Raw genomic sequence first — 18,393 nt, 5'->3', positions numbered from 1 at the left:
TAAATTTTCTTGTTATATTCTACACTCCTTAGCAATTGTTGCATTCTCATTAATGTTACAAATGTAGCAAACGACACATACCATATCTAAATTTTCTTGTTATATTCTACGCTCCTTAGCAATGGGTGCATTCTCATTAATGTTACAAATGTAGCAAACGACATTCCCATACCTAAGTTTCTTGTTATATTCTACACTTCTTAGCAATTGTTGCATTCTCATTAATTTTACAAATGTAGCAAACGACATTCCAATATCTAAATTTTTTGTTATATTCGACATTCCTTAGCAATGGGTGCATTCTCATTAATGTTACAAATGTAGCAAACGACACATACCATATCTAAATTTTCTTGTTATATTCTACGCTCCTTAGCAATGGGTGCATTCTCATTAATGTTACAAATGTAGCAAACGACATTCCAATATCTAAATTTTTTGTTATATTCGACATTCCTTAGCAATGGGTGCATTCTCATTAATGTTACAAATGTAGCAAACGACACATACCATATCTAAATTTTCTTGTTATATTCTACGCTCCTTAGCAATGGGTGCATTCTCATTAATGTTACAAATGTAGCAAACGACATTCCCATACCTAAGTTTCTTGTTATATTCTACACTCCTTAGCAATTGTTGCATTCCCATTAATGTTACAAATGTAGCAAACGACATTCCCATATCTAAATTTTCTTGTTATATTCTACGCTCTTTAGCAATGGGTGCATTCTCATTAATGTTACAAATGTTTCAAACGGCATTCCCATATCTAAATTTTCTTGTTATATTCTACGCTCCTTAGCAATTGGTGCATTCTCATTAATGTTACAAATGTAGCAAACGACATCCCAATATCTAAATTTTCTAGTTATATTCCACGCTCCTCAGCAATTGGTGCATTCTCATTAATGTTACAAATGTAGCAAACGACATTCCAATATCTAAATTTTTTGTTATATTCGACATTCCTTAGCAATGGGTGCATTCTCATTAATGTTACAAATGTAGCAAACGACACATACCATATCTAAATTTTCTTGTTATATTCTACGCTCCTTAGCAATGGGTGCATTCTCATTAATGTTACAAATGTAGCAAACGACATTCCCATACCTAAGTTTCTTGTTATATTCTACACTCCTTAGCAATTGTTGCATTCCCATTAATGTTACAAATGTAGCAAACGACATTCCAATATTTAAATTTTTTGTTATATTCGAAGTTCTTTAGCAATGGGTGCATTCTCATTAATGTTACAAATGTAGCAAACGACACATACCATATCTAAATTTTCTTGTTATATTCTACGCTCCTTAGCAATGGGTGCATTCTCATTAATGTTACAAATGTAGCAAACGACATTCCCATACCTAAGTTTCTTGTTATATTCTACACTTCTTAGCAATTGTTGCATTCTCATTAATTTTACAAATGTAGCAAACGACATTCCAATATCTAAATTTTTTGTTATATTCGACATTCCTTAGCAATGGGTGCATTCTCATTAATGTTACAAATGTAGCAAACGACACATACCATATCTAAATTTTCTTGTTATATTCTACGCTCCTTAGCAATGGGTGCATTCTCATTAATGTTACAAATGTAGCAAACGACATTCCAATATCTAAATTTTTTGTTATATTCGACATTCCTTAGCAATGGGTGCATTCTCATTAATGTTACAAATGTAGCAAACGACACATACCATATCTAAATTTTCTTGTTATATTCTACGCTCCTTAGCAATGGGTGCATTCTCATTAATGTTACAAATGTAGCAAACGGCATTCCCATACCTAAGTTTCTTGTTATATTCTACACTCCTTAGCAATTGTTGCATTCCCATTAATGTTACAAATGTAGCAAACGACATTCCAATATTTAAATTTTTTGTTATATTCGAAGTTCTTTAGCAATGGGTGCATTCTCATTAATGTTACAAATGTAGCAAACGACACATACCATATCTAAATTTTCTTGTTATATTCTACGCTCCTTAGCAATGGGTGCATTCTCATTAATGTTACAAATGTAGCAAACGACATTCCCATATCTAAATTATCTTGTTATTTTCTACGCTTCTTAGCAATGGGTGCATTCTCATTAATGTTACAAATGTAGCAAACGACATTCCCATATCTAAATTTTCTTGTTATATTCTACGCTCTTTAGCAATGGGTGCATTCTCATTAATGTTACAAATGTTTCAAACGGCATTCCCATATCTAAATTTTCTTGTTATATTCTACGCTCCTTAGCAATTGTTGCATTCTCATTAATGTTACAAATGTAGTAAACGACATTCCCATATCTAAATTTTCTTTTTATATTCTACGCTCCTTAGCAAATGTTGCATTCTCATTAATGTTACAAAAATAGTAAACGACATTCGAATATCTAAAGTTTCTTATTATATTCTACATTCCTGGCAATAGATGCGTTTTCATGAATATTGCAAATATAGCAAATGACATTTCCCTATTTATTTATTTTTTTATATTCCACGTTCCTGGCAATAGATGCATTATCATTATTATTACAAAAGTAGCAAAAGACATTTCTTGTTATATTCTGCGTTCCTGGCTATAGATGTTTCGTCATTATTTTTACAACTGTTTCAAACGACATTTCCATATCTAAAATTTCTTTTTATATTGTGCGCTCCTGGCAACAGATGTATTTTCATTAATGCTGCAGTATTAAACAGTTTTTACTCATAATTGTATATGTGTTAAAATAAGAAAGAATAGTTCCCCAGAGAATAAAACTTTTGAATAAAATCAATATATACATTTTCGTAATCCTTCCCTCATCATGAAAGAATAATTTCTATTCTATATTCTTAATAATCTATATTCTTTTTATGCTGAATTTCGACTTTATCGCAAAAAATGGAAGGTGTTACTATTTCGGTAGCTCATATAAATAACACATAATAAGTTGGTCTTACAAATATTGTATATAAATAATGATTAGAGTTAAGCGATGATTTCATACAGATAAAGCAAAAAGACAAATTCACTCAAGATTTAAGGAAGAACAGGATTTTAGATTCTTTTATAACTTTGCATCATATAAAATGTAGAATTTATAAAAGTTTAAATGTTCCATAAATTAAATTGAAATCTTTGTTACTTCTTCGCTTATTATTAAATAATTCTCTTTTTCTTAACTGGTTCATAAATTCTGGAATAAAATATGACGAGTTAATCTTTCTCCTCCCATTTTCCACCCTTCGTTTTACAAAAACCAGAGAGAGAAAAGAAATAACAGTGAATTAATGTCCAAAATCTCTATTATATTATCAACAAGTGATGCTTCGCAACATAAACTTCCAGAATAACATAACTTTTTTTTCTTTACACACTTAAAAGAACCAAAAATTTACGATACGATTTCTCCTCGTAACCACTTGTTTGTTTTATAAGACCTTTTACTTGTGAAACACATCACAGTATTTAGCTCCTCATTTTTGCTCTTTCTTTTTTTTCAGGTTACCAGCGGAGGGCTGCACTCGGCTCCAGACCTCCAGGATTGTTACCATGGCAACAAGATTGTTAGTCGGAACGGTAGCTATTTATTTTCTATATTTTTTTCCTGCTCAGTATCTTCCTTATTTTCAGAGTATCGAGAAAGATATAAATTCTGTGAATTGGAGCGTATCTTGAAATGAAAATACCATTACGAACGTATCTCATTTTTTTTATGGTCGCACCAAATTTGCTGCGAATTATTCTAAGGTGGAATCAATTTTCTAGAGTGCTTTTGTATAGAACGTGTTCTTTTCTGGCGGTCTTTCGTAGACACGCTTTATTAATTTCCTTAATTTTTTCGGTCTCCGACTTTGATATTAAACAGGTGGGTACAAAAATGCAATAAAGTAGTCTGTTTCATGAAGCGTTCATGGAATGTATAAAGTCTGGAGTAAGCGTGAATTCTTTTCATGATTTTAAGTTTTTATTTGATAAAAAGTCTCAACAATATATATATAAAATGGGACAGGTACAAAACTTTTTTAATTAGTGAACAGTTGGGTCTGAATTTCAAATAATGAATTTTACTTCGATTTCTGAAAGGAAAATTAAATAGAAAGGCTTAAATAATTCTTTTAAAAATTTATCACATTAAGAGAGCAAATCTTCATTAACTTACTGTGTTTACTGAATAAGTTTTATTGTACTGTAGACTATTCTTTAAAACAATGCGCTTATAATGGTGAAGCAAACAATTGATTCTTCCATCTGTTATTATATAGAGTCTCCCAAAAAAATCATTTACAAATTTTATAAGTAGTAATTAATAATAATTCAATTACTACACTTAAAATCTAATTTTATTCAATTTTCAAAATAGAGCATGGACTTGCAATGCAAAATAAGACTGCTTAAAAGGAAGGAATATTTTAGGGAATTAAGTACAAAAAGGCATGTACTAATTACTAGAGTGATGTTTCTTGCTTTTTAAAATAACACCAGAGTTTAAGGAGATGTATATATTTGTAGCATTATTTTGGTTTAAGTAGAATGAAGGTTTGAAGACATAGACGAGACGTTGTATTTTACTCTCCCGGGAGACAAATATGATTATTTACAAGAAGGCGCAGCGCGGCACAAAAGCAGAAGACAAAAAGGGGCGAAACAAATGATCACTTGACTTATATAACGTTGGATTTCTGGCTAAGCGCCAATTCAATACACGTGGTGACCTTTGACACCTTTTCAAGGGCACCTAAAGGATCACTTTCATTTGAGACGTAGTACTGATGGTGTATTATTTTTTACAGATGAATTAATTAAACCAAAAGTGGAATTGGATCACGAAATAAGAGAATATTTTAGAATGAAGTTACGATTGGCTAAATTAAAATAAAATCTTGGAAATTAATTAAATTGAAATTAGAATTAAAGTATCATTACATATATATATATTCTATTTATATATCTACAAAAAGAACTAGAACAAAAAAAATCGAAACTAACAAGTGAAGAAACCAAGCTAAGTAAATCGCTTCTTCCCTTCTCCTTATGTTACAAGATGCATCTTTCACAACATCACCATCAGCTAAATATCACACTCATAAAGTAGCTTTAACATAATGTTAACATATTTTCTATATCACAACAAACATGAATAACAAATGCAAATCATTTCTAAGTTCAGAAAGCAAGTCCTTTCTATTCGGACAATTTTGTTTTATTGTTATTTACGTCTTACTTGCCATTGTACTTTCATGCTGCTTATTTATTTTAATGTGTTATTCCTGCAACTATACTATGTGTTATTATAAATTTAAATCTCTTTACTCTTGTTCAACATTCATCTGTCATCTCATTTTATCTGCAGTACACTAAGATCTCTTCTTTAAATTTAATTCACTGGCGATGATCATCTTCGGGAACCTTATGCCTGATCATCTATTAAAGTTTGAAAATGGCCTTTTAAGAGAACCTTTGTGCGTACCCAAGAGATATTTATAAGTCCCAGTATTACGTTTTAACTTCATAAATAGATCAACATTCGTTTGGAATAGATTAAAAAAGTGTGACGAAGAATCAGAAAGCATCATGATCTTATAGTTTTTGAGTGTACAAAAATATTGCTTATATAAATGAAGTCTCGTTTTTCATAGTTCATGGTTCATTTTTAGTTCATAACAACTCCTGAACAAAATAGTAAGCCCTCAAATAATGTCGAATTGAAATTTAGTCTCTAGGTTTTACTGATTGAGTAATTTGAAAGCATGTTATTGCTAATTATACTATAATTTTATATATTAAATTTTATTTTTAAAGTATTAGATGGAATGGACTATATAGAATTTGAAGAAAACATACAATTAAATATTTATTTGGACATAAAGTATTAAATAATAAATGTTTTTCATAGTATAAGAAGTTAAGCAAAATAAGGAATCTTCTTCAAAATTTAAAATGTATCACACATTCATATGTTAAAACATAGTTTCAAACTTTAGAAAAATATTATCAGTATTAAAATAACTGAAAAATTATGTTAGTTTCTTGGTTTTTAATGACTTTAAAAATGAAATGTTCATTTATTATTAACGTTTTCGTTCCAATAAAAAACAATTTTTTTGAAATTAGAGAATAAATATTTTGAATTAGAGAATTGAATTTGAAATTAGAGAATTTTTTGAAATTAGAGAATAAATATTTATTATAAAAGGTATCAAGATACAATACAAGCTGTTAGTGGGTTGGAAAGCACAAAAACAAGCCAAAACCATTCAGGAAAAATTTGACTGGAAAAAACGCCAAATAAATTATCTATGGGCGATGTCTATTAGAATTTAAGTTGAATATCAAGCGATAGCCCTTTAATGTTCTGATAGTCCACTAATGTTGATATTGCAGATATGAATATTAGATGTGGACCAACTAGAAGGAGGGCGGCAAATGTCCATTCATATTCTTTAAAGACATCATCGTTTTTAATCCACCGCTATAGAACGTACAGAGCTGTATATGATAAGAATTTTCAACAGACATTCTAAGACTGGATATGCACACATACTGTACAGGTATAAATTACTGCCAAATAAGGCATCTTCACCAGTAATTGGCTAAACCTTCCTCCACCTTTGAATATTCGTTAATTCAACCGATCCTATTATGCATTCGTATGTGATCTTCGCTTGTTTATGCCATTTCTATCATCTCTAACATTTATTTGTTGAATATGGATCAAAGAGTAAGCTTGCTCTAAATACCAGCTGGAGTAATTCGATGAAAACGGTGTTGTTTCAAAATTAATTGGTAAAACATTTCCACATGAATATTTAATGAGCTGTAATCCTCTCCGTTGTCCATAATCTTTGTTGATTATACAATAATATATTTAAACGTCGCTAGAGAATATTAAAAGATTTAAAGAACCATTGAAAACAGTAGTGTTAGTGTTAGCGCGGGTTTGAATGAAGAATGAATTGTAGCTTCGTTTTACCTATGTTAATCTCTTTTCTATACAAAGCACTAATAAATGTCTTTAAAATGAAAGAGGAAAATGAATGAATTACAGTGTAAAAATAAACCCTGACAATACTGATTTCATTTGCATCTTATTGAAATCCAAAGATGCAAACAAAGCAATAATGTTATGTTTTTAGGAATTTTCAATTGTCTTTATTGTTTAACAAACCACCTTTAGTGATCATCTAGCTTGCCAGAATTATTCGTAGCGATAAAATTCAAATGAATACATTGAAAATAACTTAAGATTAATGGTTTCATCAGAAAATAAATTTTAAATTTCAAATTTTTATAGGCGTATAACTCGCGCTATTTTAAAACCCTTACGCCTATTTTTATAATATTTACATAATTTTTAATATGTCTATTCAACGATGACCATAGCTTATTTCTGGAAACACATTTAAATCGTACCATACTATACATATATCATAAAATAAAATACAGCATTAATTCTAATTAAGTGAAATTTCGCATAGAAATCTACATAGTTTTATTTTAAGAAAAATTTCTTTTAAAGCGATATACGAAGAACATTTGAATAATTAACATAAGAGCAAAATAGAATTTAATGTTAAGATTGCAATTAACAATTAAAAAAATAGTTTTAAAACATATTTTATTTAATTTTCTTTAGATGAAATATACTTTTGTATTCCGATTTCTCAATAAATTTGTTCGGAAATTTTAAATTTTCTTTTATAAATAATATTATAGAAAATACTGTCATAAAATTTAGAAAGTGTATCATTAAATGGCATTTTCTTAAGGAAAATTTTGAATATATTTCATCTGCAATATATAAAAAATTTAAGAACTAAATTTGTTTTCAGTTATAAAATTAATTCAAATTATGTAGTATCGTTATAAATGAGAAACGTGTATAGAAAATAGATTTTATTTTGAATCTTTATTTTCTTATTTCTTTCAACTTATACATTTTAATATTAACATATTTTTTTATAACAGAGGACTAAAAAAATATATTTCTGAAATAAAAATGCAAAAATTAAACAAATCTAAATTTTAAAAAAAAGTTTTATAGGCTCTTATAAAACGCAGTCTTCATGCAAATTTGGAATTTCAATTCCTCTTCAATATGCAAACATTTAATTTAAAACGTCTATCTATTCATAAATTTTAAATTTCATGAAGGTTATTTAAAATAACATATTTCGTAATAACCTTGAAAACTACTTTAAAAATTTCTCTATTAATTAAGCACTTTCATTTAAAAAAAACAACTAAATTTTTTTCCTTGCAAAAAATTAATTTTCAATTAAAAAATATAAATTTTTAATAATATAATCTACACATATAAGTGATTTTATTAAACAAGAATTTCAGAGGTAAATTTAGACACATGTAGACAGTTTTCTGAAGCCTCCATAAAAAGAAGCGGCAAATACACACAGAAGGTCCATTTAAGAGATGATGAATTAAGGTGGTTATTACTAACAACGAAGAAAACGAAATTTAAAATAGAATGTGTTGTGACCACTTTAATTCGTATGAATTTTACAAATTCAGTCATCTTATAAAATCGACAAAATTATAGTAATGGTAACTATCACAACAAAATCGTTTGAGCTTTAACTGTACAACAGATTTGCAAAACAGTGTCTGTTAAACAGTATAAGGCTGCAAAGAGAACAATAAAATAATCTGATTATTGTCGTTCAAATTTGCAACTAACAGATTCTAAAGGACAACTAACTAGGATGTAAAACTTTTCCGGTGACTAAATTACTCTCAAGTTATTGGATGTATTACTATATCTACCATAACGAAACGATATGTGCTATGAAATCGTCCAACGCTTTTAAGTGTTACAAAATCGAGATATTTAACGGAACCAAAACGAAATGAAATAGATTAAGCTTTAGGTAGAAATCAAATGATCTCTGATCATTCTTCTCTGAAGCTACAACCTGCATTTTTACTGATAAAATTTAATTTTGCAGTTCCACATCAATTTTTGTTTCAGTTATTATACTAACAACCAATTTAGAGTTTCGCCAAATTATCCATTTAATCCCTGTGTTTTAGAAATATTCATCCCTTTTTTTAAAAAGAAATTATTTAGAAGATCTGTGGAATGCATAAAATTGTGTAATTTATATTTTTGTATAAAAATTAAGGACCTAAGATGACTGTCTAGTCAACATAGTTTGGGAACTTATAGTATTATTTTTCATATTAAATTTTTTAAGCATTGTATATATTTACGTAAGCAGAAAAAAACACATTTTCTTTTTCTGATTCGAAACGAAAAAAAATCGTTTTCCAAAATGCAGATATTTAACTAAAAATTATTTCATATAATCTAAGTACTTGTGTAAAATTATTTGCCTCCATTTTTAATTCATTTGTCAATATGACTGAGAAATTTTTCAAAAGTTTTGACAATATGCAAATGAAAAATACAAAATGATAAAAAAAAAATGTATCATAAACATAGAATTTTTTTCATTTTTTTTATAACTTACTAAATATTTCTATGAAATATTTTATTACTCATTTCAAAAACATGAACTTTTAAAAAATAAATTTTTATTATCTCATATTAAACTCACTAAAAAAAAGAAATTTTTAACTCGTATTCTTTTTAAAATTACATGTTGAAAATTTCTTGTTATGTCAGTGTTAAAATATTTAAAATGTTCAAAAAGTTAAAGCTTATTTAATGCACATTTTTATGTCTGACAGTGCCACAAAATGAATTGTATAATAGGTAAGATAAATGCTCTTATCTTTGTTATCTATAATTTCATATCTATGTTGTAAAAACATTATAATATGCTTTTCGCATATCCAAATGTATATATTCCGTCTTGGATTTCCATAGCTGAAATAAGCACAAAGACATTTTTCACTGAAAAACACATAGTATGACAGAAAACAAATTCATAGTTTTAGAAATATAGGATAAAGCTTAGAAAAGAACTTAAGGATTTGAAGCATACTCAAATCTTTCATAGCAAGTAAAGAGATCATCTTTATGTCCAACCATCTTAGTTCTGGTCTTTTAAATCATGTTATATTCCGTAAAGCTTCTTTTATTTTTAAAACAAGGACTGAATTTCTTGTTTTTCGAAACAAGAAACAATTGTTAAGAGAGGATAATAAATTAAGAAAATATATTTAAATAAAAGAAATAAACAAAAAATTTTGGTTTGTATTTTCTAATTCTTAAATAGTCCGCTTTCAGGTATTTTGCATTCTTAAAATTTGACATAGATTCATGTTACGTTCTGAATGTACACAAAGGCCATTTTGCAATGGATTTCTTTATTTTAAAACGTAATCAGATAACGAAGATAACTCATGATACAGTTTTTTCCTTGTCCTAATTTTCTCTCCATATCAGTGTTTACGCATAATAATAAGCTTAGATTTAATTTTACTCTTTAAAAGAGCGTTTCGTATTGAGTAAAAATAAGGTTTTTTGAGTTCCAGGGTTATGTCTTCATACATAGAAAAATTAATCGGAAATATTTTAAAATATTCAAAATTTACAACAAATTTACAGCGAATGATGCAAAACTTTGGAGAAATTAGGAATAAATATGGAATATATAAACAGAGCCTTTCTATATTTGTACAGCATGTTAGTAATAACAATAAGATAAAATGGAGAATGCTTTCAATAATTAAAATTATAAACTCTAGTAAATCACTAAAAGTGTTTTATTGTGGTGTAAGAGGATCTTTTCTTTTATAAGAATTTTTGTGAACCGTATCTCAAATGTGTGAGTGATTTCGTGAAATTTTTATAACAATGAATTTGTTTTTTAAGAATATTTTTTAATTTTCCGAATTTTTAAGCTATTTTTATAAGAGCTGTAATAATTTTTAACTAATATTCTAATAAACTAATACCCCAATCTTAATTATCCTAATAAACTAATCCTAATACATCTTAGTTATCCTAATAAACTAATACCCCAATTTTAATTAACAATTGTTATCATTTTAAAAGTTTTTTTTCGCTTCTTTTTTCTCTTCAGTTAATATTCTCTATTTAGTTTATACACAACCAACGGCATCAAAAACATGGGGAGGTTGAGTCTGCAAAGATCGATGTTTCTCTTTAAGTTCAACCCATTTTTACCATTTGTTTTAAAGTATTTTTGCTTCGTTCATTCATGCTTAATTATTTCTTTGTTAAAACATTAAATGCAGCAGTCCAGGATATGACTCCGATGGGATCCTCTATGGAGAATCCTATGGATGGTTGTTTGTCATTTTTTTCTGGTTTATTTTTCCTTCCATTTTGTGCTCATCCAACTGGTTAGATAACTCAGTGTTATAGACCCCGAGGACTCAGGTTGGCGCTATATTATATAATAACTGTTATTTTATTAAAGATTTCCATGGAGCAAATAAAAACAAAATACATTCATCATTTAGTAATGTACTTTTGTACGTAGCAAGATCTTAATTTTTAATTTAGTTTCTGTTTGTTCTATTTCTTGGCTTAAACTTCGTATATATTTGTTATTCTTTCGTCCATGAGTAGAGTATAAGTAAGTATAACAGCATCAACATCTTCAGTGGTTGCCTCATTCCAACACAAAATAAATAAATGCTATCAAACGGTTTTTCAAAAGTCTTTCTGGTATAAAAAAGATGAACAATCTATCTCCCTCTTGTATATGTGTTAAGGGCCATGATAAATCAGAGAGTCAAGCCTGCGATGTAATTTTTTAATTTCTTAGCACAAACAGTTTGAAATCAGTATTCTCATTGTAGAAAGCAATAAATAATTGGGATCTTTTTAAACTAATTGACCTATCATGCAGGTAATTGACCATCAATGCGAAAAAGGTAGTGTCATTTGTTTTATTACGCGAATTAATTTATGCAGCTTCTTTCTACTGTATTTTATAAAATAAATTGTTGCAACTGCATAGGTGGTTTTACATGACTATATCTACACACACACACACACACACACATCTATATATATATAATGATATTTTACTTACTCTTACTCTTAATTTAATCCAAATTAATTTCCAAGACTTTATCTTAATTTAGCCCATAGTAAAATATTCTCTTATTTTCTGATCTCATTCCACGTATAAAGCTGTGTAAAAATTACTGCACAATCAATCTACGTCTTAAATTAAAGTGGTCCCTTCGGTGCCCTTGAAAAGGTGTCAAAGGTCATCACGTGTATTGAATTGGCACATGGCCGGAAATCCCATCTTGTGTAAGACTAGTAATCATTTGTTCGTCCCTTTTTGCCTTCTTTCTTACTTTTGCTTTTATGCCCCGCTGAGTCTACTTGTAAATAAATTGCTTTCACGAAATGGATATTAAAGTTAATTTAAAAATATAACGTGTCTCTTCAACGTCTAAGAACCTGCATTCTGCTTCAATCAAAATAATGTTATATATAATATAATTTGGAAAAGTTAAAATGTATGATGATTTTGTGCTTCTTATTTTTTGTGTTGCTTATGATTTTGTGTTCCGCATGTGAGCCTCGAAAAGCAATACATCTTTGATATCAAACAATCAGCTTCTATATCCTTATCGTGAAGAAAGTTTTATGTCACTCCCGAAACCACTTCTGCATCTCCTTTTGGATCTTCGCATTTAAAGTAAACCAATGACTACATAGCTCTTTTGTCAAAGAACCGAAATTTTCATACTCATATTCAGAGCCGAATACTCATTTTCCACAATAATGCCACATCACAAGTAACAGGAGAGAATTGAAACTGAACACATGCTTAGATTTGAGTAGTTGTTCCATCTTCTAAACAGCCCTGATTTCTACATCTTTCACTCTTTTAAAGAAACACTTCATGATCGTCAGTTTAGGTCAGATTATGGGACCTCATAAGCATTATTGATATGGTTGTATGAGTAAATAAAATTTTTCTTCTCTGCTTCAGCGACATCAAAATTGCATTGCCGTTCGGAAGAGGGATGTCGAAAAATGACTCATCGTCACTTTTAATAAATTCAAAAGTTAATTTATGTCATTGATTGTCATATTTTTTTACTTTTTCAGGGACCTGTCGTACTGCCAGTCGAATATTTGTTTTTTCCTTTGCAGGTCAGTATTCTCACTCCTCTTTAGTAACATAAACTACACTTTATGATATTGTTTTTATATAAATTTATTTCATAACCAATAAGAAACAGAAGTATGGGCTAATTATCTTGATGTGAGGAAAAACATATTTAAGAATAATTTTAAAGATATCAGTTAGCAATTCTTTTCAATTTTAAGCACAGTACAATTTAGTTCTTGGCATGCAGAATTCTATTTCTGTAAAAAAAAAAAAAAATGTCAAGAAGGCTAAATTTTTATTAAAACATCCCTTTTTGGAGAAAAATTGAAAAGACTTTGCTACTGTAAGAATCAATTAAGAAAATACAATCAAGAGTAGCATATTTTCCTAAAGTATCTTAAAATTGAAATATCAAATGTTTCCTTTAGTATAACATGTACTTCAGTTAATTCCCAAAACTTTATATATAATATTAAATTTATGCCTTTTTAAATTGATTCCTGATTTAATAATCTATTTTATATGCCTTTTTAATGCCTAAAAATGAATTTTAATTGTGTTTATAATACCTAATTAATACCTTTCATTCAAACATAAACGATTGATGTTCAAACTATCCCTCTCCCACCTTATCGGTTCCATATTCAGAAGAGAATAGAGAAGCCTATTTTGAATTGAAGGGTGCCCAAACTAACAACTTAAAGCAATACAACTGAAGCTATTTGCTTTTTTCTTTTTAAATTGGGCCAACCAGAGGTACGTCTTACCACAGTGAGGAGATGACGGGACGTACTTCCTTCGGGTAGGGTTGTACCGTGGCTGGTGATGGCCCTTAGGACTCAACCACAGTTCCCGCGGCCCAGTCATTTAGTTTTTATGGTTTAAATCCGTGTGCTTTCTTGGCGGGTCGGAGAGTTAGATGGTTGACTTACCACAGTGTGGAAACCCCCGGGGGGCATCTCGAAATGAAGATGAGATGCTTCCGGTATGGTGGTTGGATCTCGCCACCCTGGGCACACAAAGGGTATGGGATCTGGCTCCTCCCCTCGATGACGGGACGTACTTCCCTCGTGATGGATTGTACCGTGGCCGGTGATGGCCCTTAGGACTCAACCACAGTTCCCGCCAGTGTTGCTGTTGCGGCGATCCGCTCATTCAGTATTTTTATCCGTGCGCCTCTGGGCTTATCGGAGAGTCAGTTGTATGACTTACCACAATGAGGATAATTCAACAACGCACCATTACTATATAGACAAGGGGAGAAAATTCCGATTAACCATCATGCACCCCCTACCCCTCTTGCATCACGGTTCTGTAAAGAAAATCAAATATTTCGGATTTAAACTCATGGTCTGATTGTGACTATAATTTGTTACAGGTCTACAATTTTTATGTCCAGATTACACAAAAGAAGAATTATTATCTTGTTGGCAATCAAATAGACAGGCAGACAGTCAACTACTTAACTGGCTTGGCCCAAATTTGATTCTGATAATAAAACGTAGTGAAGAATTTTATTTACCTTTATTATTGCTTATTGAAGTGTTGAATTTTGTTCAGATATACATGAAACGTGGTATACTGCAAGTCCCATTGATGAATTTCGCCAAATATTTGTTATAATGGCGTTCCGCAGATTTTAAAATTAAATATGAAATTTTCCTTGGCTAACTTGTTTAAAAAAAATACAGGTAATCATACATGTACATAAATAGATAGACATCTTGTTAAAAGTGATTCCAAAAATAGTTTTTCCGAATACAGATAATATAAACCATAGATATTCTTCAAAATTGCGAAACTAAATTTTTATTTTGTAACATAACAAACTGCGAACCTAAATACGCATAACTTAATTTATTTTTTGAATATTTATATGGATGTTTTGCTTATAATTTAAAATTTGAATAATAACTAAAATTAAATATGGTGAGTATAATGATATTAGCATTTTTTTTTCTTTTACTGGAAAAAAAAAAACATTCAAAACTTTTTTTTCCCTTTTGGTACTGAAAAGAGAAAATTCCCGCAAGAATCATTTAGCATGTTTTATGATGACTTCCACATCTTGCTAACGTGAGATGAAATAATATGCTAAGTTTCAAGTAAACAATATCCAAGAAATTCAAATGGATTTCTATTTCTACTCTCTCTAAATCTGGAGAGTAAAAAAATAATGATTCCCAAGAGACAAATAGTTCACAGAAGGGTAGCCGCACTTGGCAGTTAATGTCCTTAGGTGAAAATGGGAAATTGTGGTGGTTAGTTTAGTGAAAAAAAAAAAAAAAAAAAAAAAAAAAGGGTTTTCATTTTCGCCTTTCTAGTGTTTTGGCTTTCTTCCAGGGCCTGCCTATTCAGAAGGAAAAAGTAAGGATCTATTATTCTCTGACCAATCCAAAATATAGCTACTCCTGAAATAACTCGCCATTTTGTTGCTATAAGTGTTAGATTATTTTTATCCATAAGTTTTTTTTCGATTCTAGATAAAAACATTCTATAACCCAAAATGAAAAGGAATTTATGTTCAACCTGAAAAAAAATTTGATTAATGGTAAGCCATTGGTTACTTCTCCAACATAAATGAAAATAGATCACGTCATTTAGAACATAAAAAATAGATGGATCAATCAAGTCCTAAATTCGATTAAGGAGGTAACAAATTTGACACTTGATTAGATAATGGCAGGGTGAAACACTGGTCAATTACTGGCCTGCAAAAGGTCATAAACGTTAACGAGAAAGTGTTAAATGACATGAAGCACGGATAGTCTTTTAGAATTAATCAAGACTTTTGATTAAATTAATTAATAACTCATGGGAAAATTAATATGTGACTCTGTGTAGTCCTGACATTACTATAATCAACATTTGATCCCGGTATTCAAATACTCCGATCGAATGACTTAACAATAATGGTCGATACATTATGAACAAATTATGAATAAGAATTATCACGTTATGTTACATCATTTACTTTATTCAAGATTACATATGCATTTTCTTGTTCATTTTTCAACTGCTTTATACTGGAAAAATTAGCACAAAATTGCCTTATGCTAACATATTTTGTTGTTTTCTAAATCCCGTTTAATAAATATATTGTTACGAATATGTAATATTATATAATTTGAATAATCGACCTTAATAGAAAAATATTAGCGCCATTCTTTATTGAATTATCTCTGGTGTCAGAAAAGCAATATCATATACATGAGTAGGGATTGCAATACCGGTATACCGGGATCACGAATACCGGTATTTTGAGCCATTTTAAAATTTTGTAATACCGGTATTCACAAGTTTAAATACCGGTTTTTCGGTATTTACTAGAAATTTTTTTAATTGTCTGCACTATATGTTCCGGGATCGCTAACGTAGCAAAATAGTATACGTTTTTTTTTCTCCTAACGGGTTAAATTAATTAACTAATTAATGGCTTAATTAATTACTTAAATCTAAATTAGCGAAACATGGATTATCCGTGAAAGAAGATATTGTATCCATAACAACTAATGGAGCAACAGTTATGAAAAAAGTTGGAAAGTTGATTGGTGCAAATCAGCCATTGTACTATACTCATGGAATTCAATTAGGAGTAATAGATGTATTGTACCAAAAAAATAAAGAACAGAAGAATCCAAATGTTGTGGCTATAGAAACTTCGGATTCCGACATTGAAGAGAGTAAGAGTGAGAGTAATATTGACAATGAAGATAATGACAATGTAATTGTTGAAGAAGATATTGCTAATGAGGATGAAATATTAACCCATCAAGAATTGCTTCCTATAATTTATAAAGTTCGAAAAATTGTCAAGATATTTAAACGTTCCCCTACAAAAAATGCCATATTACAAAAATATATACTAAGTGAAAATAAAACAGAATATATGTTAATAATAGATTCTAAGACACGTTGGAACAGTTTGCTCTTAATGATGGAACGATTTTTGAAATTTAGAAATCCTATCGAAAAAGCAATAATCGACTTAAACCTGTAAATTAATTTTTCAGATAATGAATTCGACTTAATATCCAAAACTATATCAGCTCTACTTCCAATAAAACTGACTATAGAGGCATTATGTCGGAGAGATTTTAATTCATTAACAGCTAATGCAACAATAAATCTCATGTTGCAGTCATGAAAGAACAGCACACATCACTATCTGAAGAATTATATATTACATTGAAAAATCGCACAGAAGAAAGGCATACCGAAATAGAAAATGTCTTATGGTATTAACATAATTATAATGATTTTAAAAATAAAAATGAAAAAGAAGAAAAGAAAATAATCAATTCAAATCTGATTAAGTTTATAGTAAATTTTCTTAAAATTTTTTACCCACAACCCTATCTACATTCAGAAGAATTCGGTTCAGTTATCGAAGATTATGATGACAATAATATCGATAGTGAAAAGAAATTGTATCTTGAACAGAAATTAGAATTAGCGATAAATTAAAAAAAAATCAACGAACCAAAATACAATACAGAAATCAGCTATATCCAAAACCATCCGACGAGAAATTGATTTATTTGAAGATGAGGGATTTGGAGGTAAATACTTGGAAAAAATATATTGCGCATTGCTAACAGTATTACCAATTAGCGTAGATGCGGAAAGAGCGTTTTCGACAGCTGGTAATTTTCACACAAAATTACTTTTCAGGCTTAAAGACAGTACAATTGATGCTTTATGTTTTTTAAGATCACATTTCAAAAATTTGTAATAGTACCACGGACTGAATAGTGATATTTACACTTTTTTTGTGATTTAAATAAATAAGATGTTCCTTTACTTTTTTGTGATTATATACTGCTATAATTTATAAGTTACAAATTATTTTTTGTGATATTTACATTCTAACAAAACTGGCAAATAAAACAAAGAAACACCTGTGTTTTCTTTCTTTTTCTAAAATTTCTAATACCGGTATTAAAACCGGTATCCCGGTATTAAGGTCTAAACAATACCGAATACCGGTATTGAAATTTTGGTCCAGTATTGCAATCCCTATACATGAGTCATTAAATTATATGAGTTATTTCATAAGACTTTGTGCAATAATTTTTACCTTTATTTTCCTCTTCTATCTAGACTTCTGTTTTATCACGAAAGAGTGTTGTTTAACCATAAAATTATCTGAAGGATTCCTTTCCGATGTTTTAATAATATGTTTCGTATATCGAATTGTTAAATTTATTTCCTTCCCAAATTTATCAGAGTGATATACGTTTTATGAACAAGGATATGCAGTGTCATAGCAATAACATAATATTTATGAAACTGAAGAATTAAACTCCAAAAATATTAGCAAACAATCGGAATTGACTCAGGTCTAAGCGTATTACAGTTGTAAC

General features: G+C 29.4%; 1 protein-coding gene across 1 annotated transcript in view; it reads left to right on the top strand.

Annotated features, from left to right (window-relative positions):
* LOC129966398 (uncharacterized) overlaps window positions 1-18,393 on the top strand; it is a 385,065-nt gene that overhangs the window by 213,442 nt on the left and 153,230 nt on the right. The window contains exons 4-5 of the mRNA XM_056080822.1: window positions 3,500-3,575; window positions 13,024-13,068. Of these exons, the coding sequence (XP_055936797.1) occupies window positions 3,500-3,575; window positions 13,024-13,068 (121 nt within the window). The remainder of the gene's footprint in view (window positions 1-3,499; window positions 3,576-13,023; window positions 13,069-18,393) is intronic.

Source organism: Argiope bruennichi, chromosome 4 (assembly GCF_947563725.1).
Source record: "Argiope bruennichi chromosome 4, qqArgBrue1.1, whole genome shotgun sequence".
Lineage (NCBI taxonomy): Eukaryota > Metazoa > Arthropoda > Arachnida > Araneae > Araneidae > Argiope > Argiope bruennichi.
This window is presented reverse-complemented; position numbering and strand designations above follow the sequence as displayed.